Below are 26,769 nucleotides of genomic sequence, written 5' to 3'. Positions count from 1 at the left end.
GGCATTGTAGTATCCAATTCTAAACATTTGATTACACTCTTCGTTAGATTTTTTAAATAAATTTTCGACAGATACTGAACAATATTCATGCATCTAAAGAGAGCCTAAAGAAATTGCATTTAATTCAACATCTCCTTATCCTTATTTCTAGAGGTAGGGGATCAGAATATATCATTCCTATCAAATTTAGCTGTATTTGGCAAAGTACATAAAATTAAGTGCTTATTTCTTCCTTATTCTCTTACCAAACGCAGCCCAAGAGTATAATGCAACAACGGAGATTCTGGGTGTGCCTCTTTAGATCACTCCACTGTGACTCCATAAGAGAAATAACCACTAAAAAGCAACAACACAAACCTCTATTATCATAGTGATCAAAACTACATACAAATACTAAACCTACACAATTTTCCTCCTTTCTTACAAGCTCACCCTGAAACTGCACACATATTCATCAGCAAATCACTCAAAACTTCATCAAAGTACACAGCACTTGTTGAAAGTTTAAAAAAGCAAAAATAATGTTCATCGTTTCAGCGACTTGCGATTGCAGCTTTTACCGGAGTATTTTCTTCGGAATTCGGCATCGAAGCTCTGTCGAATGGACAGCTACACAGCTGATCCAAAACAGAAAGGCTAAACACAATCTCTGTCATACTTGGCCTCTGACAATAGTTCTCTTGCGCGCATGCTCTAGCCAACACAGCTATACTTATAGCGCCGTCAGTAGGATAAAACCCTTCGAGACTCGGATCCATCCATTTCTTGATTCTATGTTCTCTCATCTCCTCGGCCTCTAACACTGTCCTGATCTCCTCCCACAACATTCTCATGTTGCCACCTTCGCCGCTTTCCATAGCTCTCCTTCCTGAGATCACCTCCAAGATCAGAATTCCGAAAGCGAACACGTCTGCCGATGCTGTCGCGCCGCCTGCCACCATTCTCGCCGCGGAGAATTTCGATATCTTGGCTTTGAAATCCGCGCTGAGGAGGATGTTCCTCGCCCTGACGTCCCCGTGGACTATGCTCGGCCTCGTGTGCTCGTGCAGATACTGCAGGCCACTGGCGACATCTAGCAGTATGCTCAGCCTTTGCTTCCACGAAAGAAATGCCGAAGAGCTCGACGACGATGACGAAGGACTCCGAAACAGCCACTTATCCAATGACCCGTTTTCAGCGAATTCGTAAATAAGAAAGCAATCGCCGTTTTCGTCACTCGAAACTCCTTCCAGCTTGACGAGATTTGCATGGCTGACAAACTGCAGTATCTTGAGTTCCTCCGCGACTTCTCCTTTGGCCTTCTTGACTGCGTAAACCTCTCCGCCAATCTCCGCTTTGTAAACTGAACTTCCGATTCTATAGCTATCATCGAAATTCATAGTAGCTTCTGCTAAAGACATATTATCGAAAAACACGGGCTTATCTATGAATTGCGATACGCCGGTCAAAAGCTTATCTCCTTTGATCGCGGGGCTAAATGCTAAATTGTCAGATGTTTTACTGAATCCGAGAAGATCAGTGACCTCGGATCGATTGCAAGTAAAAACCTTATTGTGGTGATCTTTACAGTAGCAAGCAAGAACACCTAATATGACTAGGGCCAAAATAACCCCTACCATACTCCATGCTACAATTGTAGTCCTATCTGATCTAGCATTTTGCTGAGAAACATGAGTAGTTGTATCATAAATTGGCGTCGGAAGGCGCGGTAGCTCCGATACGGGGATTAAGACCGGACGAGCCACCGAGTTGTTGAAATTTCGGTAATTGTTCTCACTCAACATTGCATTTGTAGACGAATTCATCAACTTGCTCACTTGGTCAATCTGATCACTTGCTTGCCAAACATAAGTTAAGAGGAAATTGATGCTCTGATCCACTTGAATCTTCGAGGGGCACTTGCAGTACAGCGGAAAGATCACCTCTTGGCCGACCTTCAAGTGGCTCGGATCGAGCGACGGATTGAACTCCTCGACAGCATTGTAATCTGTCAGATTCTCAAAGGCACGAATCGAAACCAAGTAGAAGCTATCACCTTTCGCAATCTCGTACGTCATGTTCGCGAAGGATCGGTTCGCGGTGCAACCGCATGAGACAGGGACAAGCAAGAGCTGGTCAGGGAGAAGTGTGCCATCCTCTGATGAAAGATTGTTGGCCTTAGCTATCGACAAGCGGCTAACTCCGAAGAGGTCGGATATCGCGCCGATGTCTGCGTAATTCGGGAGTTGCGTGCGGTATGCGACGTAAGTTCTGCATGGAGAGATCGAGGAGCACGAAAAGGTTGTGGTGTTTGTGTTTGTGGATTGAGCATTGATGAGAGGGTAAATGAAACAGGAGGAGAAAAGAAGGGTGAGAAGAGATTGTTTCATCTTTGATACTACCATGGCTTGGTATTGTAGTAAGTGGATAGTGGTTTTTTGAGTCTTTTATGAACTTTGTTGATTTTGGCTCTTTGATGAACATTTTACTTTAAAAAAATTACAAAGATCTTATGGGGTTTTGTCTTGGCTTGGATTGATTTTATTCTCTTTGGGTCTTGTTCTCATTGCATTTGATACCATCTATATGTCATCTGCTTGGACTTGGTCAGTTTATTATGCTTATAAATAAATGTTCACAAAAGAACAACTTGAATAGAGGTCACCTAATGATGTAGATCGTTTTTTTTCACTTTGCCACTCCATAGTTCAAAATGTTGCGCTTAACTATCCTATAATTTTATTTTATGTTTTTGACATTGAAAAAGTCTAACATCGAATAGGACATCAAATACGGTAGCAAAGTTACAGTTAGATACGAATAAAACAATAAAATAGTCACGTGGTAAAATAAAACTGCGTTAAACCAAAGTAGGTAAATTGAAGTTTCCCCAAAAATTATCTAGGATTTTTGTATGTCCTTTTTTTTTAAAATAATAATAATTCCCTTGAAATGACAAAGAGATATCACAAGGATTGTGCTTCTTGAGGATTGCTGTGTTGCTTCCAACAAATCCTCCAAAAACCAACCAAAGTAACAAATATGTTGGTCTTGGATTGGATATTAATTTCTACATACCTACATATGACCAACCATAGCTAAGCTATATATTATATATTATAATAATTTAGATATGGAAGTTGTTATATATCTTAAGGATGTTCCAGAATCCTAATACTGCCCAAGACATAAACATAAATCAAATGGAGGAAACTAAATTAAATGAGAAAGATCGAGGAGATTTGAACTCAGAATCTACTGTTCTGACGGTAACAGATTACTCAATAGCTTAAGCCGATATAGAACTATGTTTTAATGTTTTTATATTCAATATTCAATAATAAGTATGTTAGCCAATGTGAACACTTTCAGCAGCAAAACTCATGTGGGCTTTTCCTGAAAGCTCAACAGGCTGTCATGCTGTCTGAAAATTATTACTGACTGGCAAATCAACTTTTTTTAGCATATCTTCAACCCAGGGCTTGAGACTTGATGGAGTTAAAACTGTTATGAGATAAAATTGAAGTTTGGAGGCAAAAGTGAAATTTTGTGATTTCTTGAGCATGTAATGTGATTTTATCAATGGAATGAATCTCATAATTACAGGAAAATTAAGGTAACATCAAAAATATTTGGCCTGAAGTAAGCTCTATTTGGATGCGTGAATATCTTATTCAAAATGTCTCTTTGATTCATTCAAAATGCTTATCATGTTTGATAGGTGAGGAATGTGTTTAGACCATCTTTTAACATAAGATAAACCATCTCGTAAGTTATATGTAATATCCTATTAAATCATAATCTGTACTAAATTAAATGAGAAAGATCGAGAGATTTGAACTCAGAATCTACTGTTCTGATGCTAACAGATTACTCAATAGCTTAAGCCGATATAGAACTATGTTTTAATGTTTTTATATTCAATATTCAATAATAAGTATGTTAGCCAATGTGAACACTTTCAGCAGCAAAACTCATGTGGGCTTTTCCTGAAAGCTCAGCAGGATGTCATGCTGTCTGAAAATGATTACAGACTGGCAAATCAACCTTTTCTTATAAATAATTTAACATATCTTCAATCCAGAGCTTGAGACTTGATGAAGTTAAAACTGTTATGAGATACAATTGAAGTTTGGAGGCAAAAGTGAAATTTTGTGATTTTTGAGCATGTGATGTGATTTTATCAATGGATTGAACTAGTGAATGAATCTCGTGATTACAGGAAAATTAAGGTAACATCAGAAATATTTGGCTTGAAATAAGCTTTGTTTGGATGCATGAATATCTTATTCAAACTGTCTCTTCGATTTATTCAAAGTGCTTATCATGTTTGATAGGTGAGGAACATGTTCAGACCAACTTTTAACATAAGATACACCATCTCGTAAGTTATATGTAATATCAAATCATAGCTGTCGAGGCCTTAACAAGCAAAAAATCAAAATCCTATTTTCCAATAACGCACGCAAAAAATAAATAAATACATTTTTCGTACTAAATAATTATTGAATAATTTATTCCGACATAAAAACAGGATCTATCTGTCATCATTACCTTTTTTTTTTTTTTGGGAGGAATGTGGATCTGAGCAAATTAGCTGGCAAATGGTTCAAAATTTCTTTGTCAGCAATGATTCATAGCTCCTGTATAATTGTAAGCATCTGTTGATTATTGTAACAGGGAATGAAGATATACACAGGGCTATAATGTGCCATAGGCCTTTAAATTATTGAATATGCATCTAATTTAATATTTGCATTGAGTTAGCCCAATAATTTATTATTACTATACTCATGCTGATGACAAAGGGGCCTTATGATTAAAAAGGACAAAAATAAGATGCTTACAATATTGACTTTGAGAAGCTCCAGAATATAAATGACTCACAAATTGAAACATAAATGCCAATAGTGCAGTAAACTTTCCTTTCACCATGAAATTCAAAGCCAATACTTCAACATCATAACTCTTTGTTGGTCAAAACCTACTCAGTATAATAAAAGCCAAGAAGCCACATATAATTTGGCATTTTCACCTCATTGTTGCCATTTTGTCTTTAACCTAGAGTCTGTTTCTCCTTGCACAGTACATCAATAGTCTCATTTGCCTAATTTTATACTAGCTCATCATTTAAAGAACAAATAATACGACAATCACTTCAATTATAACACTACTAAGCAAGCGACGAAGTCAAAAAAATATTCTGAACTGGATTTCCAATTTATTCCGTAATCGTAGCCATGTCTACATGTACCATCTCACTGTACTTTGCGCAAAAGAAGGGTGTGGTTTCTTTTTATAATCGACTCGAGGCATGAAAAGGAATAATTAGGTTTTAACTTAACGCAGAACAATATTCGTAGCAAATCATAGTGGGAAGCTCCCTGTCATTTTTATATGGTCAAGGGTTCGTCTAAGGCCGTACCGAAGAACTGATACGTTTCCAGCTCTAAAACCATCTCCGTAAGCCGAAGACGTGTCAGACTCGATCTGGTGCTTGAAAAAATCCCCGAGTTTCCTCTCAAACTGGGATCGCATACCCTTTTTGGATGATGTGGGTCCTGACGAGGATGACGACGACGACGATGACGATGAGGCGGACGCGGTGTTACTGCCGGACCCCGACATGAGCTCTGAGTCGAGCCACATGTGTGCGAGAACCTGACATATGCCCTCTTCGACTTCTTGACTAAGGCCCCTATATCCTGAAACAAAGTGAAATTATCATATTCAAAGGGCTTAATTGCTTTCGCAGCAAAAGTTATTTAGCGGCGACAATTAGTAAATTCAAGTGAATCCCTAAATTTACTAACTGTGAGATAAACTCTTATTTGCCGTACTACTGCGAACCAAACAGTAATGCAATCAATCGATATATAAACTGGGACGATACCTTTAAGTCGCAGCCATGCATGCATCATCTCATGGGCTAGAATTGAACCTGTTAATAATCTGAAAGGAATAAAAAAAAGAAACATGCTTATGAATTAGACCTTCCTTCGAAGCATTCAATTAAAGATAATTCAAAACAAGCTCATTATTCAAAACTATACATCCGCATTTTGAATCCACATTTTGATTTAAACATACCATAATGTTGTTTCTGAAAAACGAGAAGTCGAATCTTACCTAGGGAGACCGTATAGAATAAGAATTGCAGTTACTTCGCATCGCCGAGTGAGTCTGTATGGTTCCGTTATCATGTCCATAATTCTATTTCCAGCCCCAATTCTCGGTCTCCTTAATATCTGAAAATAGTTGTTTTTTAGCCGAGCGTATCATATGAATGGCAAAAATGTTAAACAATAACATGATGTAAAGTTGAAGAGGCTTCTTACCGTGCTCACAGTTTGCTCTTCTGATAAGCAGAGCCCTCTTGTTTCCGGGAGGTGATGATGACCCTGCTTAGAGATGAAAAAAGATAAATGAAACCAAAAAAGATAGACGACTCATAAAAATCACGATTTCCACATCGCCTTCGTGAATATTTTTAAACCCAAGGCGAAGCTATGAAATTTTGTAGAGTTAAGGGAGGAAAAAATGTGGGGTTTTAAAGTGTACAGAATTTAGCCGGAATAAAAAGTACAGTAATTTCAGCCCTAGGGCTTGCGGACAACCGACTTACAGTCTTTTCTCCTTCCATGGCTTCGTTTAAAGCTTGTCGCTCAACTAAAAGAAGCGGAACCTGTTGTTCCACTTTCATGTTTAGACCTTCGTAGAACTCTTGTATGTCAATGTAAAGAGGCTGGCATTCGCTCGTGTCCATCACTGCAGAATCTAGACACTCCAGGCAAAGCTTTCGCCCATCATCCAAAGTCACGTATTTTGAGTCCCTCGGCTATGGATTTCATAAAAACACACACAAAAAAAGGAAAATAAAAGGTAATAGATCACAATAGCGTCAAAATTTATGTTGCGAGTTTACTGATCTAGATAGGGAATCTTTCGAAATGGTAGTAGAACCAACCTCCATTCTTTCACAGCTGCAGCATCTTGGAGTACCATCCATCTCATGCGAAGGACAATACTTTTGTAGCCAGAAAGGATGCGCCCTATATTCGATAAGGCCGCTCATATTCGTCGGAATCTGAAAATAGAAGGACATGAATAGAGAGCGGAAAACTTAAAAGTGTGAAAAGAAAAATTATCAATAAAAGGCCTTAATTTATAAATCGAGGGGTTATTAACGCTATAATATTAGATCACAAATTACAAATTATGATCTACCAGAAACAATCTCTTTTTGCAGCGGGTTTATGTTTTGTAGATGAATTAGCTACCGAAGCCAAATGATAAAAATGAGATATACAAAAACTTCCGAAACCTTTTAGCTTATATGTAAGTGAAAAAGAACCATTATTTGCCGATTTGCTTGAAACTTAAAAAACGAGGTAGAGAGGAGTAAATGCTGCTTTGAATTTGATGAACATGACTACGTACTAAATTGTCTTGTAATATATACGCTATGCTAATCCGTCGTAAATTATCACTAGAAACAAAAAATAATAATAATAAACTGCTTGAACAAAACAAAGAGAAAGAAGGTATAATTTAGATACTCACAAATTGTTTGCAAACATCACATTTTGGGTGATAAAGCTCTTTGTAGCAGGATTTGTGATAAGGGTGATTCCCAGACATGGAGAACTAAAGCACAATCTGATGAGTTTTCGATCCGTCGTAGATAGATTTCCAAAATAAGTAATGAAAAAAATTACCTCATGGTCGTATATTGGCAGATTACAAGAATGACACCGAAAACATTCAGGGTGCCAAACAGCTCCCATACAACTGAGAAATCGTCCATGGCCAATCTCTCTATTGCATCCAGCACATATCCTACAGCAAAAGTTAGATTCAATGTTTTTCCCCCATAACGTAACAGATCACAAGGAAAAATATCCTTTCTTCATCAGGTTATAAGTACACAAAATATGTACAAAAACAAAAAAATGTTTCCATGTACTGTTACACGAATACAGTTGATAAACTGGAAGTATGTCTATGCACATAAATGTAATATGTGAAACCATGAAATTCGCACCAAATGTAATCAGATGCTTCGAAAATCAGAAATTGGAGCTTTCGACTGTAAATTGCAACTTGCGATTGTAGTCGGCCTTACAAACACTAACTAGTTTGATGAAATGGAAGTACACCAAACTGATATAATTTTCCACAATTATTCGTAGAAGAAAATTGAAATAATGTTCAACTAGATGTTCAAGGATTGAGAGCAAAGCAAGAGAATTACCTGAACCCAGAAGAAAAGATAAAAGGTAATGGTTGATATGTATTGCCATTTTCACGGGGCGGAGATTCAACATTCAAACTTTCTTGCAAAGCTCTTGCAAATTGTTCATCTTCATCCAAGAGCGATTCCTTCTCTGAAATGAAGGAAAAAAAATTATTAAAAAACTAAAGTTCCGTAAGTAACGAGACCCGACATCGACTATCCTTTTTAAGAAAGAAATTCAACTACTCTACTTAACACAAGGTGTATAGTCTACAAATAATGCTCGTCATACAACGAACTACAATTCACAAAATCGGTCTAAGATCTTACTTCTCATTCAAACTGAAAAACACATAAAATTATGCACATGAAATAAGGGGAAGATAAGCTAAAAGTTTGATGAGGTAGTATATGTCGTACGAACCAACTGCCTTTGCCTTTCTCTGTTCTTCTTCTGATAGGGAAAGCGCAATAGCACGATCAATTTCTTCATTGTCAAACTCCGAAAGAACATCCTGTATTCCGCATATACAAACAACAGGAGCAAAAAATTTCGAAGAGAACACATCATTGCAAAAGATTAGATCCCAAATATACTCATCAAACCCTGTTCAGGTGTCTCGTAAGTTATCGATATTTTACTTATCTCTTTGTTTACTGCTAACGGAAAAAGCTCCAAGATGATCAAGAGAAGTACCTCTGACGGCCCGACCGACGAACTAGAGGGTTCGTTCCAATAGCCATCATCGCCAGATTGTCCATGGTACTGCCCCTCTGAAATTTTGTGGCTAGAACCTTTAAAAATTTTGTTCAGCCAACCCATTACAAGAGTTGCTATAATACGACAGCCCTGGCCAACTTTAGCTGCAACTATATTAGCTTCATTATACGCAACTATAAAAGTGCTAGAGAGCTTGATTTCATGTTTGAACAAGAAATGTTGCAGGTTGCTTTGATTGCTCCGAGCAACAAACATTAAGTAATATAAGGAATTGAGAAAAAAAGGACCATTCGATGATTGAATATGTATAATTTTAGCAAAACAAATCATGAAACACCACAAAAATGGAATATTTAACCTGCCTCTAAGAACATTATCAATAATTGAAAGAACGTTGAACATCTGATGAGTAGCCAATAGCTTGTTTATTAGACCTCGGGAGCTTATAGCGGCACCAAATGCAAAAGCTTAAGCATTTATTTTACCACGAAGTATTACCATCGAAACAACAAGACATGAATATCCACCCTATAACTTACATAAAATGAAAAAGTTGTAGTGTTTCAAGATGCTTATCTAATCCAACAATCATAAACACTATAATACCAACAGGACCCAAATGATTTGAGAGTTATCAAATTCGACTAAGATATCGCATGCAAAATTTAATTGTGATTAAACCCACAATCTTGCTAGGGTATTGATATGAATAAAACAAGTTCAAATACAAAATTTTTCTTGGTCAAATATTATCCTTGATATTAACCTATGCATAATAAGATTCGTGATCGCGTGTTACCTCAAATCGATATCGAAAGCCGTAAAATTTGGTGGAATTGAGAAAGGCCCAGATCAAAAATCGGACCCGAGAGGTGAATTCAACTAACAATCACCAAAAAAATCAACCAGAAACAATCAAATCTCTCATGTTCTTCCCCAATTCCGCTTTCCTTTTCTCCGTTTTAATCATTCCCGTAAACTAATAATTAAAAAAAAAACAATAAGAGAAACCCCTTGCAACTACAAAAAGGATTACAAATCAAATAGAGAAAAATCAAAGGAAGGAACTTTACCAAGAATTGCTTCATCAAAACCCCAAATCCGAAGCCAAAAGGGGGGGAGATCTCAAAAAACTCCCTCTCCCCCCAGTCAAATCCGATTAAATCACCAAAAAAATCCACATCAAACCGATGAAGGATTTGGTAATCCAAAACCCATGTGGGTGTTGAACACTCCTCACGCTTCTTGGAGCTGTATCCCCACGTGGGTCCCCCCCAAAGCCGCAGTAGTTAACACTCCAAATGTCATTAAAAATCCCTGAACACAAAACCAACCCACACACACACACACACACACACACAAAAAGGAAAAAAAGAGGAAAAGGAGAATACGGTTGTGTGTGCGCCAACGCAAAACGGTTCCTAAAAGCTTTAAATTTGATTGTTTTGTATCGAAAAGGTTAAAAAAAACAGCAAAAAAAAACTACGAGTGATCCGAGATAACAAAAAAAGATGAGTTTTTGCCTTGAAAAAAATTGAAAAAAGTGGGTGGAAAGGGTATTAAAAAGAGAAAAAAAAGGTTTTTGCGAAGTGGTAATGGATCGAAAGGGGGAAGGGGTTGGGTGGGGCGTAGAGGAGCCAAGAACCCACCCACCAATGAGAGAGAGTGAGAGAGAGAGAGAGAGGAGAAAAAGTTGAAAACTTTTGAGGGGAAAAGGGTGGAATTTTTATTTTTTATTTTTTTTTTTTATTTTTATTTTTATTTTTATTTTTATTTTTATTTTTTAATTTTTTTGGTCAACCTTTTCATTGTGTTTAAGTGGGACTACCAAATAATAAAAAGGAAAGAGAGATTCTCAGCATTCTCCTTGATTTTTCCTCTCTTTGGTTTTCTAAGTTTTCATGTTTATTATTATTATTAATTATTAATTAATATTAATTGCTAATTATTAATAAAAAAATTTAGATAAAAATGTATAAAAAGTATTAAAAATTTATACTATTTTAATTAATTAGATATCTTGATAAATTGATAATTAATAACTTATCAAAAAAAATATTCTATTCAAATTTTAGAGCTAGAAAATTATTAGCTAACTTAAATTAAATAAAATTAAAAAAAAATTAAATAGTAGAATTAAAATTTTTAAAGATTAAATAATCAAATTAAAACGGGCGGTAGTTGAGATAAATTATATATATTTTTCTCTTTAATTTTGTAAATTATTTTCTTTCTTAATTAGATTTCTTTCTTTAACTATAATAAAATTTGAGTATATTTATTTCGACAATAATAAAAATTACTTTCGCAATAGAATACGTGAAAAAGGCAGGAAAAAAATTTAAAAAAAGAAATTAAGAAAACTAACATGGCATATAAATTAATGCAGTACTATTTAGCTTTCTAATTTTCACAACATTTAATATCTTTTACAACTCAACCATACTCTTCACCTCTATTTTATGTAAAAGTATTTTATTTAGCATATCTATTTGATTTATTCAAAAAAATTAATGGTATTTTATGAATGAAGAGAATACCACTAATAAATATTTGCCTGGCATAAATATTCAACTTTCGAGTCAATTTTTTGAAAATAAGATATAAATGTATTATTATATCAAATTATTCTTGGTCAGTTGAACATAATCCAATGTTAATACGCTTTATTATTGGCTAAGTTTTTTTTATCAAATTACACATTTTCTTGAAAATTAATGTAGGGTTTGTTTTGTATTGAGAGTCACATTTTATTGGGCAAAAAAAAGTTAGGAAAAAATATAAAATATATATATATATACATTTTTGGACAGAACTATAAATATTATATCTCAATCAATTTTTATAACATATATACATATATATCATGTGCTATATTTGCGGAAACCAAACAACTATACTAATGTGCAATTTCAAATCGAATATTAAATTTTTAGCATTATTCACCGAGCTAAATTTATTATTGACTTATAGATACTTTTTAACTCAATTTGATGAAATTTAATGTATCTAATCTATTTCTGATATAAAAATAAATAAATTTTGTTGATATTATTTTTTTATAAATAAAATATCATTAAGTTGAGGAGAATTAGGTTAAATTAGGTGAAGAGCTTAAGAAAACGACATGAATTACCCACATCACTCACCAAAACCAAAAAGGCTCCTGAAAAGACATAATTTTAGGGAAGAGGTTTGAAGTGTCCTTCTTTGACCAATGTACTAAGGTGTCCTCGGAAATGACATATTTATTTATTTCATAATTAGAATTAGCAAATTATGATCCGACCCAATTTACCGACCCAAAAATAATCAAATTCGAATAAAAAAGTTCCCGTCCAAAAATTCAAGTAAAATTAGAACGGATTTTAGACATAAAAATTATATAATTATGTTGTTCTTATTTATAATACATAGTTTTGAAACTTGAGTTTCTATTTAACATATAATTTTGTTTATCTTAACTCAATTCGAATCCGAGCATCTGATTTTAAATCAGATTTGAATTTAAAAATAATATATTTGATTAAAATTCGGATTCAGTCGAATACAGATATAGTAAATTTTTTTTTTTCTTAGCAACTGTCAATCTTATGTAGGATGTGACATATTAGAGTTAGGTGAGGATAGAGGCCTTGGTCTTTGTAATTGATACTTTGTGTACTATATATACATATTAATAAAATCAATAGTAATATTTTAAACTGCATATATAGATTAATTATTACTTTTTGGAAAATTTAATTCATATTTTTCATATCTATAATTTAGGTTGTAATGTGTGACCACACTGCTAAATGTCCTTATCTTTCAATTCCCCTCTCATCCTTTGAAAGAAATGTTCTTCCTAATAATAGTACCTCTAGTTTTAGATGCAAGGAAACCATCATTATTCTATTATTATGGAATCAACATTGTTTCATTTTTCTGGTCGACTAAGGGATTATTTAGTTATATATAGTTGTAACTACACTATAATTATAACTACATACAGATTTAAATTCATGTTCGTTTGACACATTTAAATTTAACTGCTACAATTACGACTGTACTTGAAGAAAATAACTTTAAACAAAAATAAACTTACCTCTCTAATAACCATTTAATTATTTTTTCCTTTTTTTCTATATAGGGGGTAATCTCACCTCCTTCTTTATAAAACGATGGAATTTTGTAATGTACTTCTCAACCACATGCATCGAAACAAATTATTTATCACTACAACACTTTCTTCTATATCCAACCAAATAAGATATATGAAATTATAACCGCTGCGTATTTTCAATTGTATGCATTTGTAGCTATACTGCATTTACAATTACGTTGAATTAAACAGCGACAAAGCGAGTTGTAAAGAACAGAAGCTGGTACAAACAGACCTGTTAAATGAAAGCCAACGAGGTTGTATTGAGGTTTCCATCTTAACCCCTACCGAGTTTTGATTGAGAGAAACCAAAATAAAACTCGAGCAGAAGTTCAGTGACTACTAGTGCAATGTTTCTTTCACCCGATAAGGGCATGTTTCTTTCGCCCCACATCCCGATATCCAATGCATGAGTCATCACCTCGTCAAACGGCGAGCACAAATGTTTAGAGGATATCTGCGAATTCGAAGATTAGATGAAGAGAGCAGTTGATAGCGTAGGTCTGTAAGTACCGACTCTAATCTCGTGTACAGTATGAAAGTATGAATTTATTCCCTACTATAGCAAAAGTCGAGATCGGGCGTGTGATTGAAACTCGCGAGTTCCGACCTATTCCGAAGTCGTGATGGGGGGTGCGATTGAAACTCGCAAGTTCCGACCTATTCCGGCCGGTGAAACAAACAAGCCCTAATTTATAGCCAATGCACCTGCACAGGGATTCCACCTGAACCCGGCCCATAATGGTGCAAACCGGTTCGGTCCGAACCCGTATAAAAACCCAGTAACGGTTCAGCTAATTCGCCTCATTCTCATGGCAACTCTTCTCCTTCGTTCGCGCCCTCGAAACCCCATTTTCTCAACTACCCTCTTCTCCCTCCTCCTCTTCCGAAACCCTAACCCTAACCCCAGCCCTAGCCCGTTCTCCTCGATCCCCACGGCGACCGGAACCCCAACCCTAAGAGTCTCCCCCGAAGAATCCTCGGCGGCGGAGGCCGATGACCTACGACGTCGCCTCCTCCGGCTTCGCTTCGATCGCCAGAGCGCGGCGGCGGCGCTGGACGAGTGGGTGCGCGGAGGGGGCGAGGTCGCCATTTCCGAGCTCCGGCGCATCATCGCGGAGCTCAGGAAGGCGAAGCGGTATAAGCACGCGCTCGAGGTGAGCGATCCACTCTTACGTGTTTCAGTCCCAGTGGTGGACTCTGACATATCTAGGGTTTATTTAGTAAAATCGAAAATTCTTGCCATAAAAACTTGTTCTTGAGCCAAAATTTGGCACAATATGCAGCAAACTCGACAACTATGTGTGAATGTACTCTGACATTTTTGCTAATTGGGCATTATCTTTGATATTGGGTATGCATGACTGAAGTTAATGCAGTGGAGCATGTTGATATGTTTTGTATTTTAGGAAGATCTTTGTGCAGGTGTTTGGAATTAATAGCCCAGATAGGAATTGTTTTTGATGATGATACTCAGATAGACTAGATAACATTATCGATAATATGTTACTGGCGCTTAGCTTCGTATTTTACAATAATTTTGTTACTGTTGCGGCACACTCGCATGGTACGGAAAATGGATAACTTTCATATCCGTACCGAGAAAGAATAGAGGAGATATGAATCTTTCACAGATGAGACTTCTCAGGTGGTGATTTGGAGAATTCGTGTTTACTTTCTCGTTTAAATATACTTTACATGCTTGAGCAATTGAAGAATATCAAAGATTTTATTAAGGAAGCAATTCGATAGTTCTGGTTTTCTCGGGGTCTCTGCTAGCAGTATATGCTTTGCCTGATGGATACAACATTGGAGTGTTTGTATTTTCGAACGATTTGATCTCTGCATTATAGCTTCTCAAATAAACTTGAGTTAATTTATGAACAGCCCTGCTGCAGGATCGAGTTGATTGCATAAGATTTAAAGCTAAGATTTGCTGCCTGTCTGTACATAACTCCAATCTAGCAGTTTATACAAGGTTCTGCTGTCCAACCATCTAATGTTCTGTAAGAAGATGGACAACACTTGTTTGGCACCTTCCACAGTTCCACAGCAGAAAGCAGATCTCTGCCAGACCAAGTCGGAATCATTTGCCAAATTTTCCCTTCCCAGACAGAAAATCACTCTTCATGTTTATTATTTTTTCCCCCCGTATTGTAAGATCAAAATGATCAAGCTTCATTATGGCGCAATAAATTTTCTGTTATATATAAAGAACTTGTTAACATTTTCATTCTATTCATTGCAATTTGCTTGTCTTGTTTCAGTTTAACCCTAAAATTGTAAATATGAACATTTCTTCCATCACACTGCAGATTTTAACATGGATGGAGTCATGCAGAAAGTTTGAATTAGCATCGTCTGATCATGCAGCCATATTGGATTTGATCACCAAACTTCGCAATATATCTGAAGCTGAGGAGTACTTCGGGAAATTATCAACCAGTGCTTCAAAGAAGGCTGCATCTTTTCCTCTCCTCCATTATTATGTTAAGGCACGGGACTTGGAAAAAGCCGAGACCCTAATGGCAAAGCTGCAAAACTACGGGTTAGCCGTGAATCCTTACCTTTTCGATGAAATGATGAAGCTCTATGTGGCCACAAGTCAATACAAAAAGGTTCTGGCAGTTATTAGGCATATGAAAAACAGTAAGATCCCTCTTAATGTTGTTTCCTACAACCTTTGGATGAATGCATGTGCGGAAGTTTCTAATGCAACTTCTGTAGAGATGGTGCTTAAGGAGATGGTGAATGATAAGGACATCGAGGTTGGTTGGAGCACGCACTCGACCTTAGCTAATATCTACATAAAATACGGGCTTATCCAGAAAGCTTTTGAAGCCCTTAGAACAGCTGAACAGAAGCTTTCAGCAAGGAAACGGCTGGGCTATTCTTTCATCATGACAATCTATGCTTCTTTGAGGGATAGGGAAGGGGTTATTAGGCTTTGGGAAGCTAGTAAAAAGGTACCAAGTAGAATCACTTGTGTAAATTACATGTGTGTTATGTTGTGTTTGATTAAAGTTGGTGATATAGGGGCGGCAGAGAGGGTCTTTAGAACTTGGGAATCAGAATGCTTTAAGTATGATGTCCGAGTATCGAATGTTCTTCTGGGTGCTTATGTGAGGAATGGGTGGATGGAAAAGGCTGAGAAATTTCACCTCTATACTTTGGAAAAAGGTGCCAAACCAAATTACAAGACATGGGAAATTTTAATGGAAGGATGGGTGAAGAACAGGGAGATGGAGAAAGCTGTAGAGGCCATGAAAAAGGGCTTTTCTTTGTTGAAGTTTTGTCGTTGGAGGCCGAATCCTGCGATTGTGGAGGCCATAGCAGAGCATTTTGAGGAGGAAGGTGATTTTGAGAACGCGAAGAGGTATGTGAAGGTTCTAAGAAAACTGAATATCATGAGCTTGCCATTGTACAAATCCTTTATAAGAGTATGTATAAATACTAAGAGAGCTCCCCCGAATATCCCTAAGATGATGGCAAGAGATCAGATAGATTTGGACGACGAAACCGCGGAACTAATTATACGTGCCAATGAGATCGATATTGTCGATATTTTGTGATCGTCATTATGGAAGCAAAGAAATCACAGATCTTTTCCGCCGTGATATATCAAAGCAGCTCCGCTTTGCGACATTGCAGGGCTCTAACTGCTCTATCTGAATGAGCTCATCGGCGAAGCCCAGCTCCCAGAAGAACTATATTTGTTAAGAAAGAGCCGGTTCCCTTCGTCAAGAGCAATCAAGAGCCATCCTACGCGAGTTTAAAGTTTCTCTCGAAACGTGGGCGCGCACGTGTGTTCTTCTGCATCTGTTATGCAAAAATGAGTTGCAGGCCTTCGGCAAGGGTAGGGTTTAACAGGGCAATTCTCAATGCAGCCAGCAAGGAATGCTCCGGTGGTGGCGTCGTCGAGGATTTCAGGTATGAAAGGAGATTGGCTAGCAAAAGCATTCGGAATCTACACTGCTGGGGCATTGAAAGCATGAGCATTCCTACTAAAACTCATTTTTGACAGTGATAACCGTGTTTTCGAACTTCAATTGCTTTCATCTTTCAGAAATTTTTTGTACCCGAACCCAATGGTGTTGTTGGTTGGTATCGTTCTTGCGGAGTATTTTTTAATTTACATTGTAAATAATCTTTTATACTTCAGAGGTACCGGTATTAATACAGCAGTAAAGTACCGTCTAATAAGTTGAAATATTACTGTCGTATGCATGATTTTAATTTCTCTGTTCCGTAGCCTATAAAACATGAGAGATGTGTAATTACATGATTTTGGAATTTGTCAGTGCACTACTTTAAATTTTGGCATCAGTTAGTCAGCAACTCCTTAAATTTTCATGTTTCTAGCAGTTTTTTTCTTAAAATCAATCAAATTACTAGAAAAATCAATCGAACAACTTAAATGCGGTATTCAAGTAACCGCATATAAATACCACTTGCGTATAAGCCACACTGACGTAAACAAGGAAAGGGTTACGACTCACCAACTCTCATTTAAAGACAATGAAAGATGCCCTACACATAGAATAATCTAGTGAACAAAAATTTTAAAAAAAACCTTTCAGCTTGATTACTGCACCCGTATAGCACAAATCATAACATTTTGCTACTACTTCACACAAAAATACATGCAAATCAGATGCCAATAAGAGCACCTGTAAAAAAATAATAATGCGGTAACTACAATGTTTCCATAATACCAGCGCAATACACAAATGCTTTAATTCCACCTCCTGGAGAGTCATAATAAACATAGCATGCTTTCCTTCTACCACCTTTCAAGCATCCCATGTACAGAGAGTTCTTGAAAGCACGAAAAACAGCAGCAACCAAACAACACTCTTACACTAAGTGAAAAGCCTACAATGCACCGATTATTATATAGCTGATGTAGCATTCTCAACCAATCAAATTATTCCCCTTAAATTTGCCCATCCCATCATAATTATTAAAAAATATTTTCTTTAAAATTCTCTTAATATATATATANCACATTTCCAGCTAAGTTTATTTCTAACTGAAATAAACGAAATGGGTAGCGTGCTACCTATCTTTTAAAAAAATATATATATATGATTGATTTATTATTGATGTTCTGGTAGAACTGTAACATAATAGACTCATCAAGATACAACTAGCTCCACATTATCACCTCTCAAGATCAAGTACATGCATATTACACTATGCTCAGTCTGAGAAAAGAGGGAAATGGGCCAGATTCATAAAATAAGCAAAGCCAAATCAACAAACTAGAGGCCAAAATGCGGAGGAAAACAAAAAGGCCACCTAGGTACTTTTACTAAACAAGAAGTTTAGTTCAACGTAACACTGGGAAAAAATATATATATATTCGGTGAAAAAAAATTTTCGTGGAACAAAAATTTTACATTGGTTCGTAGAAAAGAAAAAATAGTTTTCCAACAATGTTTGTTTGGTTGAAAGGAAAACATGTAGAAAAAACCATTTATATAATATATGTTTCCTATATAGCGTAGAAATAGTATTATACATTTTATTTTATACACATACTATACACATTACTATTACACTGTTGGTGGGAGATCCACAAGAAAAAAAAAATTATTTGTGCACCTCTCGCACACCCATGAACTCACACAACCAGCTTCAAAAGACCACCAATTTATTTCGTACTCCCAATTTAACTACCCAAATTTTAAATTTTAAACAACTGCTGTATACAAAATGGAATAGACATATATTTATAAAAAAATGTTAGATGAAAATAGTGTACATATATGAATACACCAAGTATACAATAATCTCTAGTATTTGTAGGTGCACTTGGTTCAGACATTTGGTTTCTTAGTGGGTGGACCGCATGATCTTTTAATTGCCGTGCACATATACACACCGGTGTTTTTATTTATTTATTTATTTATTTTTTGCAGCAAGAGCTTTTCGTTTTCCACAATACCGCCAAAACGTTTTCCACAATTCCACGAAGTTTTGGCGGAAAACAAAAAGGCCCAGTTATAATAATATGTAAAAAAGTTTTACAAGGAAAACAATTTTACAGCTCAACAAACGAACGAAAACAAATTTTCAGACTGAAAGGAGTTTTCTGACCATTTTTACGAGTAATCAAACACACCCTAAACGAAAATACAGGGGGTATAAACTGAGAATCACCTCATATTTGCCACACTAGATTCAAACACCTCAGCAATCACCATGTTCAAGTGCTTGACCAAAGGCAACAATAACCACAGCAGTTGCCTGCACAGCAACAAGCCATCCAACTGTGGATTAAAATGTGTCGATTTAGTACCCCGTGATTTTATTTCTCTTTTTATTATCCCCCTCTGCTAGATTTTTCGTTAAATCAATAACAAAATTAAAACTAAAAAGTACTTAAATAAATATTCAATAAACCTAGATAGGATATCTAAAGCTTTTTATATATAATTTAACAAAATATTAACAGAGGAGCTGGCGAAAAAAAATAAAAATAAAAATAAAACCACAAGAAACTAAATTGATACATTTTAAAACACAAAATACTAAGTGTAGAAGTGCGAAACTGCAGGAATGATATTTGAAGTTTACCCTATATAAAATCCAGCATACTTTGCATTACTGCTCGCAATATAAGCAACTCAACCAGCAGGTAGCTCACAGCTGACGAGCATAGCAGCCGGCATCACAAAATTTTCATGAGAAAGGGGGGAAAAAATCTACTTTGTAACAATCACACCATAGAGGATCGATAACAATCAAATCAAAACTTCAAAATCAATCAATTCACACCAAGAAAGATAAATAGAAGAAACAGAACAATTGCAATATGTCTTCCAGTTGATAGAAACACAAATGGGGGACGAAAAAAGATCGATGGAGGCTCAGATTTAACGCCGAAAGTAAAATAAATCATATACGCCAGTCTACCAATGGTGAAGTCGCTGCAGGGGTTGCCTGCACGGTGGAAGGCCATCCAACTGCCCAGCGAACATCGCCAAAGAAACAAGCATATCATTGGGTTGTAAACAAATGTGGTGCACCGGATGCAAGAAATATATATATATACACACATATTCAAAGAAAAAGAAAAAAAAAAAAAAGATGAAGAGAGATAATGCATTGCATGTAGCAATTCCAAAAACTACAGATGTTTAGTAGCATTTATCGACTCTGTGATGTGGCGTTTATCATCATTGCCTCCAGAAAGGAAAAGAACAAAAAAAATTGACGAAACCATGCCATTTGGAAGACCCCCTGCTAAAAAGAGTTAGGCATTAAAGAAAGAGAAACATATTCCTACAAAATCATACCACTGCAAAATCTGTAAATTCACATATACTTACTTTGCCCCAGGTGACGAAAAAAGTGCAATTAGATATATGAAACAGTAACTTCTAATTCACCAAATTGAAAATATGCCATACCAGGGAGGAAAATTGAAGTTTATTCAAATAAAAAAATCAATAAATCAAAAGAAAACAAATACAAACCAATAAACAAATAGAATTGAGGAAAAAACATAAAGATAAAGCCACGCTTCAAATTAGTACCTTGATTTCCTTGGAAAAGGGAGAGCAAAGAAGAACAGAGGAAGGGTTTAGGGTTTAGTGTTTACTTTTTAGCTCTCGGATGCCTAGTGTTTAGCAGTGGTAGGTGGAATCATATTGACCCAAGGGCTGAAAAGTTAATAGCAAACAGCCTTCACTTACTATCAACACTATTTCAGATAAACAACACACACACACACACACACACACACAGAGTCCGGCTACAATACTATCAATAGCACCAAGCACTTGGTGCTATCAGGTTTTCCGCTATTAGATCTACCTCTTTAACCATTTCCACCCTTTAGATCATACTATTCCACCAACCACTCAATAAACCCAAGGATCACAATCATGCTAACCGCACATTCGCACATCCCTTTATCCAAGGGGCCGAAAACCTAATAGCACCAATGACTTGGTGCTATTAATAGTATTCTAGCCTAGTTCTATATATATATATATATATACATAGAGAGAGAGAGAGAGAGAGAGAGAGAGAGAGTTACAATATTATTGATAATAGCAAGTTGTTGCTACTATCAATTTTTTGGCCCTTGTATCTATGCATAATGTTGAGAGAGAGAGAGAGAGAGAGAGAGAGAGAGAGAGCAAGACAACAGTCTAACACCACGCCCAAGGGTAGAGAAAACAAGTCATGGGCTGGCAAACAGCAATTGAAGGACTTCTGGAGCATGTCACAAAGATGTCGTGCGTCATTGCCATCATCTTGCACAAAATACCAGTCCAGGTAATATGAGAGAGAGAGAGAGAGAGAGAGAGAGAGAGAGTCATCATCCGACAAGAGTAGCAGATATGGCAGTCTCCTCCATCTCAGGCCAACAACAAGGCATCATTTGTCTCAAGAATAAGGCGAGTAAGGTAAAAATGCATGGAGACCCTCCAAACTGACGCTGCGATTTCCCTGCACCACAGCCCCACGTGTGGATAAATCCTGGGAAGAGCTTCTCTTGCTGAGAAAAATCCCGTAGGCTCTTACGCTGTATCATTATTATTATTATTATTATTGAAAGAAACTTTTGCTCAGTTTCGGTTGTAAAGAATCAGTGAAATTAAGGGGGAAAAATAGAGACCTAATTTTGAAGTTCAACAATATAAAATGATCATCAAAGAATTCACAAGAAACAAATACAAATTAATAAACTGGTAATATCAAGAACAAAAGTTAAAGAATAAGAAAAGCTTCAAATAATAACTTCATTGTCTCAGCAAAAGGAGAGGAAAGAAGAACTGAAGTACAAGTCAAAAACCAATTTGTGTTACAAAGCCAATATCAACATACTAAGAAAATAAATGCAATGAACCAAACCAAAACCCCAAAATAAAATAGAAAAAAGAAAAGCAAACAAGCAAGATGTTTTTATATGGTGAAAGCATACAGACCTTCAATAAACTATTGATCATTTTGAGTTGACTGTCCAATCTTTTAAATTTTGATTTTGCTACCCAACATTTCAATTTGTTTAATTCGAGTCAATCAACAGCACTTCAACTTTAAAATTTGAATGCGTCTTTTATTTTTGCAGGTTTAGCTAGCATACTTCATGCAATTCTCGCGACTATACATTCATTAAAGTAATTAGCTTAAATTTTGAAGTCAAAATATAGTTGACTGACTCAAATCAAACATATTGAAAGGCTAAATAGCAAAATCAAAATTTTGAAAGATTTTGAAAGATTGGGTAGCCAATTCAAAATGGCGCATAATTTAGGCAAGTTCTATACATTTTAACCTTTTCATATAAGAGGGATGAAAAGATCAACCGAGGCTCAGACTTGGTGCAAAGAAACCCACATATATTCCACCCTTATAAATACAATGTAGCTGCAGCAATGGCCTGCAAAACAGAAGGCCATCCAGCTGCCCTGCCAACATCAATAAAGAAAGAATTGACAAGTAAATGGATGACATGGTACATTAAGAGCAGGAAACAATTTTCTGACAGAAGAAAAAGATAAAGAGAGAGAGAGAGAGAGAGAGAGAGAGAGAGAGAGAGTCATCACCATTGAAGAGCAGATGCATATTGATAGCATTCTAATCCAGCCAGCAAACATCTAGAGACATGTTTAATTGGAGTTAGCCCACTTAGGCCAGAAGATGTGATTTTCACGAGGCAAAAGGGACAAAATAGTTAAAGAATTATAGGTTAAAACATACAGAGACCCCCTCAACTATAGGAGAAATTATTGCATGGAACGCAGTCAATAGACCAGTATTTCCGAAAGTCAATACCCACAACATTTGCAGCCGCGAGGATGTGATCACCTTCATTGCCTCACGGAAAGCAATATACACATACATACAAAACATATACACAAATGGCAGAATTGCCTCTGCAAACTTGAAAAATTACAGAGTTTTATCTTTGACCTCGTTTTCTCAGATACCCCTGCTTTGAGGGTTTATTGAAAAGAATTTGGATTGTTAGAAGGGTACATTTCAGCATACATGTTTTTGAGGGCTATATATGAAAGTAGGAATGTGCTCAGAAGTATATAGGCAATTGTCCCTAAACAAATATACACATATAGGTATAAATATAGATAAATGTAGAGAGAGAGAGAGAGAGAGAGAGAGAGAGAAGAACAAGAACAAGAACAAGAACAAGAACAGAGGGCATTAAGCCGACGGTTAATTCTTTTCGTCGGCCTCAATTATCTCCCTTCGAGCCGAAGGGCTGTCTCGCATCTACTAAGGCGGAGCATTATTTAGAGTACCTCAGAAAGTCACCAGAAACTCGGCTAACAAGTCAAACAATCATATTATCAGTGCCACATATATATAACTCTATTGGAATAAAGTTGCACTGCACAATGTGTACAGAACTCTTCATTTGAGAGAGAGTACTGCTACAGGTCACAAAGAGAGTTGCCCTTACAGGCAGTTGTTTTTTGGCCTATAATATGTGGACATGTAAGAGGTCCATCGAATAAGTACCGAACCATTTCCGAAGTTCATAAATAAGTACCAAAGTGTCACGCGTCTCATAGTTTGAGGACCAAAAGTGTAATTTACCCTTCATTAAACTATTCAATGTGAAAAGGGGGAATCAAATGGAAAAATGGAAAACGAAAAAAAAAAAAAATCAGAGGAAAAACACAACCGAATAATAGAGCAAAATAGAAGAGAAATGTTTTCAACTCCACAAGAAAATTGTAGCACAGGAAGACAAGAAAAGGAGGGGCAGAAGTTCCTCGTCTCCCTTATCACAACTAAAACCTGTGCTGCCAAAGTTGTTAAAGAAGTAACAGAGGAAAGAAAGGTATCTCTATAGCCTCAATCATATTAACTTGGTTTTTCCATATAGTATGTCTGATTGTGCAATCCACACAATCATCATCATGTGCGCTGCTTAGGCATATACGAAGGTTGTATGTCATAGTCTTCATGACCATTCCCTAAGGCTAAGTAGTTTGGGCACGAGTAAGAGGCACATTATTAAATACTAGAGAAAGAGAGGAGAGGAAAAGAGAGACTCAATTGAAACTCGGGAAACAGTTTAAGGACCTCAATACACCAATTAGAAGATTAGGGACTCACTTGAAACTTCGTTGAAACTTCGGTAAAAGGTTAGGAAAGTCCTATGAGATTTACCCCTCAGAAAATTACGAAAAGCTATCTTGAGATTGTTTGAGAGAGAGAGAGAGAGAGCCAGCCCGGAAGAACAGCAGCTCCTACCAAAACCAAAATGAAACTTGACTCGAAGTTTGAGAACTAACAATGCAATTTCCCTCCTAGACAGTAGCTGCAGCTGTTGCCTGCATAGCAGCAGGCCATCCAGTTGCCCCGCCTACTCCTGTCTAAGATATTAAGAACAACAGGTATATATGAGTCCAGGTAATAACTGAGAGAGAGAGAGAGAGAGAGAGAGAGAGGGAGAGAGAGAGAAACTGAAAGAGCAGCTGCTTACTTACCAGGACCAAAATGAAACTTCGGCCAAAAGTTCAAGGACCAACAGTGCAATTTATGCCTTAAGAAAGAGAGTATAGACTTCAATGTTTTCTTTTAAAAACAAAAAATTAATAGAAAAAAGGGTGGGAGGAGAAGAAAATGGACTCTTGTTTGCCAAAATAAACCCCCATGGCTGTCTTTATCAGCAGAAATATAACCAAGACCACCTCTTAGCAAGTAGTTGCAGGTGTTGCCTGCACAGCACCAGGCCATCCACAAGTCCTGTTAACACGGTTGATGTAGTGCACCAGGTGGAAGCAACAAATTTCTTGTAAAGAGTATTCTCTGTCACAGTTATTCCAAATAGAATTGGTATTCGACAGCTAATCCGTTTGACATGATGCCAGGTAACCATTTCTCCCCGAGAGAAAGACCAGGCGAATAAATAGAGGGAGAGGGTCATCGGCCCAGAAGAGCAACAGCTAGTTTGAGGACCAAAATGAAACTTGACTAAAAGTTCAAGAACTCGTAATGTTGATAGAAAAACAATGGAGGTGCAAAAGATTAACGGAGGCTCAGATTTAACACCAAAGGAAAAATTAATCATATACACCAGTCTAACACTGGAGATGTAGCTGCAGCCATTGCCTGCACGGTTGAAGGCCATCCAGCTGCCCAGCCAACATCACCAAAGAAACAAGCATTTCATTGGGTCGTAAACAAATGTGGTGAGCCGGGTGCAAGAAATAGATGTATATATATATATATATATATGAATGTGTGTGTGTGTGTGTGTGTACATGCACACATATGGAAAGAAAAAGAAAGAAAGAAAGAAAGAAAGAGAATGGCATTGCATGAGAATAGCATATCTTCTCACAAAATTGCAGTGATGCGGTGTTTATCATCATCGCCTCCAAGGAAAAGAAAGAAAAAAAATTTGTAAGAAAGCATATTTTGTATATAATGTAACAAAATGTTAACGGGGGAGCTGGCAAAAAGAGAAAAATCGAACCACAAGGTACTAAATTAATACACTTTAAACCACATAGTACCAAAGTGAGAAAGTGTGAAACCACAGGGATGGTATTTGAAGTTTACCCAAATGAGTAACACATGACAGAAAGAGAATTTATATAGATGTATATATTTATAGTGGGGCTAAAATACTATTGATAGTAGCAAAGTGGTGGCTGCGACCAACTTTTGACCCTTGGATCAATAGGGTCTAGGGTCCAGAGTTTAGGGTTTAGTGGTTGCTACTATTGATAGTAGCTCAACTTTAAACCACATAGTACCAAAGTGAGAAAGTGCGAAACCACAGGGATGGTATTTGAAGTTTACCCAAAAGAGTAACACATAACAGAAAGAAAATTTGTATAGATGTATATATTTATAGTGGGGCGAAAATACTATTGATAGTAGCAAAGTGGTGGCAGCGACCAACTTTTTGACCCTTGGATCAATAGGGTCTAGGGTCCAGAGTTTAGGGTTCAGTGGTTGCTACTATTGATAGTAGCTCAACTATACATGCACATATATATATATATATATATATATATATATAGCGATCTTGGCTGCTTTCAAACAGTGAGCAAGCACTATTCATCGTGCTTGAACTCTAGCCTCCAATAATATATATATTATAATTATATATATATAATAGATATATATATATATAATATAATATAATCAATACATAGTGGCTCTATAACTATTCAATGCACCTAACTCATTGTGTATTAGCTTTTCCGGCCTCTGAATAAGGGATGTGATTAGATGAACACATGTCGCGCCTAGGTTAGAGGGTTGGTTGGTGAATAGTATGATCTAACAGATGGGGTAGATCTAACGCCAAAGACTTAGTAGCACCAAGCGCTTGGTGCTATTGATATGCAGAGTAAGCCGGACCTCTCTCTCTCTCTCATCTCTCTCTCTCTATCTCTCTCTCTCTTACATATATATATAGCAATCAAATTATACATATGTACCGACTGAAAAATAATGTAACTTCAATATACATTTAGGCCCCTGGGTCAGCAAAACGTCGAAATTAGATAATATGAACAGGTAACTTTCCCTTCAACCAATTTATTATTTATCTTACCTTATTTTTTGAGTTCGGCAATGCAGATAGCAATATATAATAAATGAAGAGCGATGCTACCTCTAGAACCACCTTTTGGTTGTAATAAAACCTTCGATACACTGAGAGACACTATCCGAAATGAAGAT

The 26,769-nt window shown here is 36.5% G+C and overlaps 3 protein-coding genes and 1 long non-coding RNA gene across 6 annotated transcripts; 1 reads left to right on the top strand and 3 right to left on the bottom strand.

Annotated features, from left to right (window-relative positions):
* LOC109711600 (serine/threonine receptor-like kinase NFP) lies at window positions 534–2,384 on the bottom strand. Its single transcript, XM_020234738.1, has one exon. The coding sequence runs from the start codon at window positions 2,382–2,384 to the stop codon at window positions 534–536; it is 1,851 nt and encodes a 616-aa protein (XP_020090327.1).
* Window positions 5,167–10,207, bottom strand: LOC109711556 (protein DA1-related 1-like; the record flags this gene model as incomplete). Its single annotated transcript, XM_020234682.1, is given in 13 exon segments — window positions 5,167–5,684; window positions 5,873–5,931; window positions 6,109–6,227; window positions 6,318–6,380; window positions 6,605–6,817; window positions 6,947–7,066; window positions 7,543–7,626; window positions 7,698–7,818; window positions 8,234–8,366; window positions 8,640–8,730; window positions 8,913–9,079; window positions 9,736–9,915; window positions 10,010–10,207. Coding segments are annotated over 11 exon segments (1,467 nt in total). The 3' UTR covers window positions 5,167–5,346.
* Window positions 13,092–17,360, top strand: LOC109711999 (pentatricopeptide repeat-containing protein At5g27460). Of its 2 annotated transcripts, XM_020235400.1 has the most exons (3): window positions 13,092–14,237; window positions 15,396–15,729; window positions 15,808–17,360. In XM_020235400.1, exons 1-3 carry the CDS (start codon window positions 13,893–13,895, stop codon window positions 16,650–16,652), a joined length of 1,524 nt encoding a protein of 507 aa, XP_020090989.1. In that variant the 5' UTR covers window positions 13,092–13,892; the 3' UTR covers window positions 16,653–17,360. The 2 variants fall into 2 exon arrangements, with proteins under 2 accessions (XP_020090989.1, XP_020090988.1); XM_020235399.1 differs by having other exon boundaries at window positions 13,100–14,237; window positions 15,396–17,360.
* On the bottom strand, window positions 18,579–26,111 carry LOC109712216. Of its 2 annotated transcripts, none has more exons than XR_002216797.1 (2): window positions 19,663–26,111; window positions 18,579–19,355 (listed from the first exon to the last, which is right to left on the bottom strand). It is a non-coding gene; the product is annotated as an uncharacterized LOC109712216 (long non-coding RNA). The 2 variants fall into 2 exon arrangements; XR_002216796.1 differs by having other exon boundaries at window positions 18,579–19,332.

The sequence above is a fragment of the Ananas comosus genome, linkage group 6, assembly GCF_001540865.1.
Source record: "Ananas comosus cultivar F153 linkage group 6, ASM154086v1, whole genome shotgun sequence".
Classification (NCBI taxonomy): Eukaryota; Viridiplantae; Streptophyta; class Magnoliopsida; order Poales; family Bromeliaceae; genus Ananas; species Ananas comosus.
This window is presented reverse-complemented; position numbering and strand designations above follow the sequence as displayed.

Excerpts from the sequence above, each read along its gene's own strand:
- LOC109711600 (XM_020234738.1), bottom strand. The coding sequence starts at position 2,384 with ATGGTAGTATCAAAGATGAAACAATCTCTTCTCACCCTTCTTTTCTCC.
- LOC109711999 (XM_020235399.1), top strand. The coding sequence starts at position 13,893 with ATGGCAACTCTTCTCCTTCGTTCGCGCCCTCGAAACCCCATTTTCTCA. Across the intron at positions 14,238-15,395 it reads GGTATAAGCACGCGCTCGAG|ATTTTAACATGGATGGAGTC; the intron begins GTGAGCGATCCA and ends ATCACACTGCAG.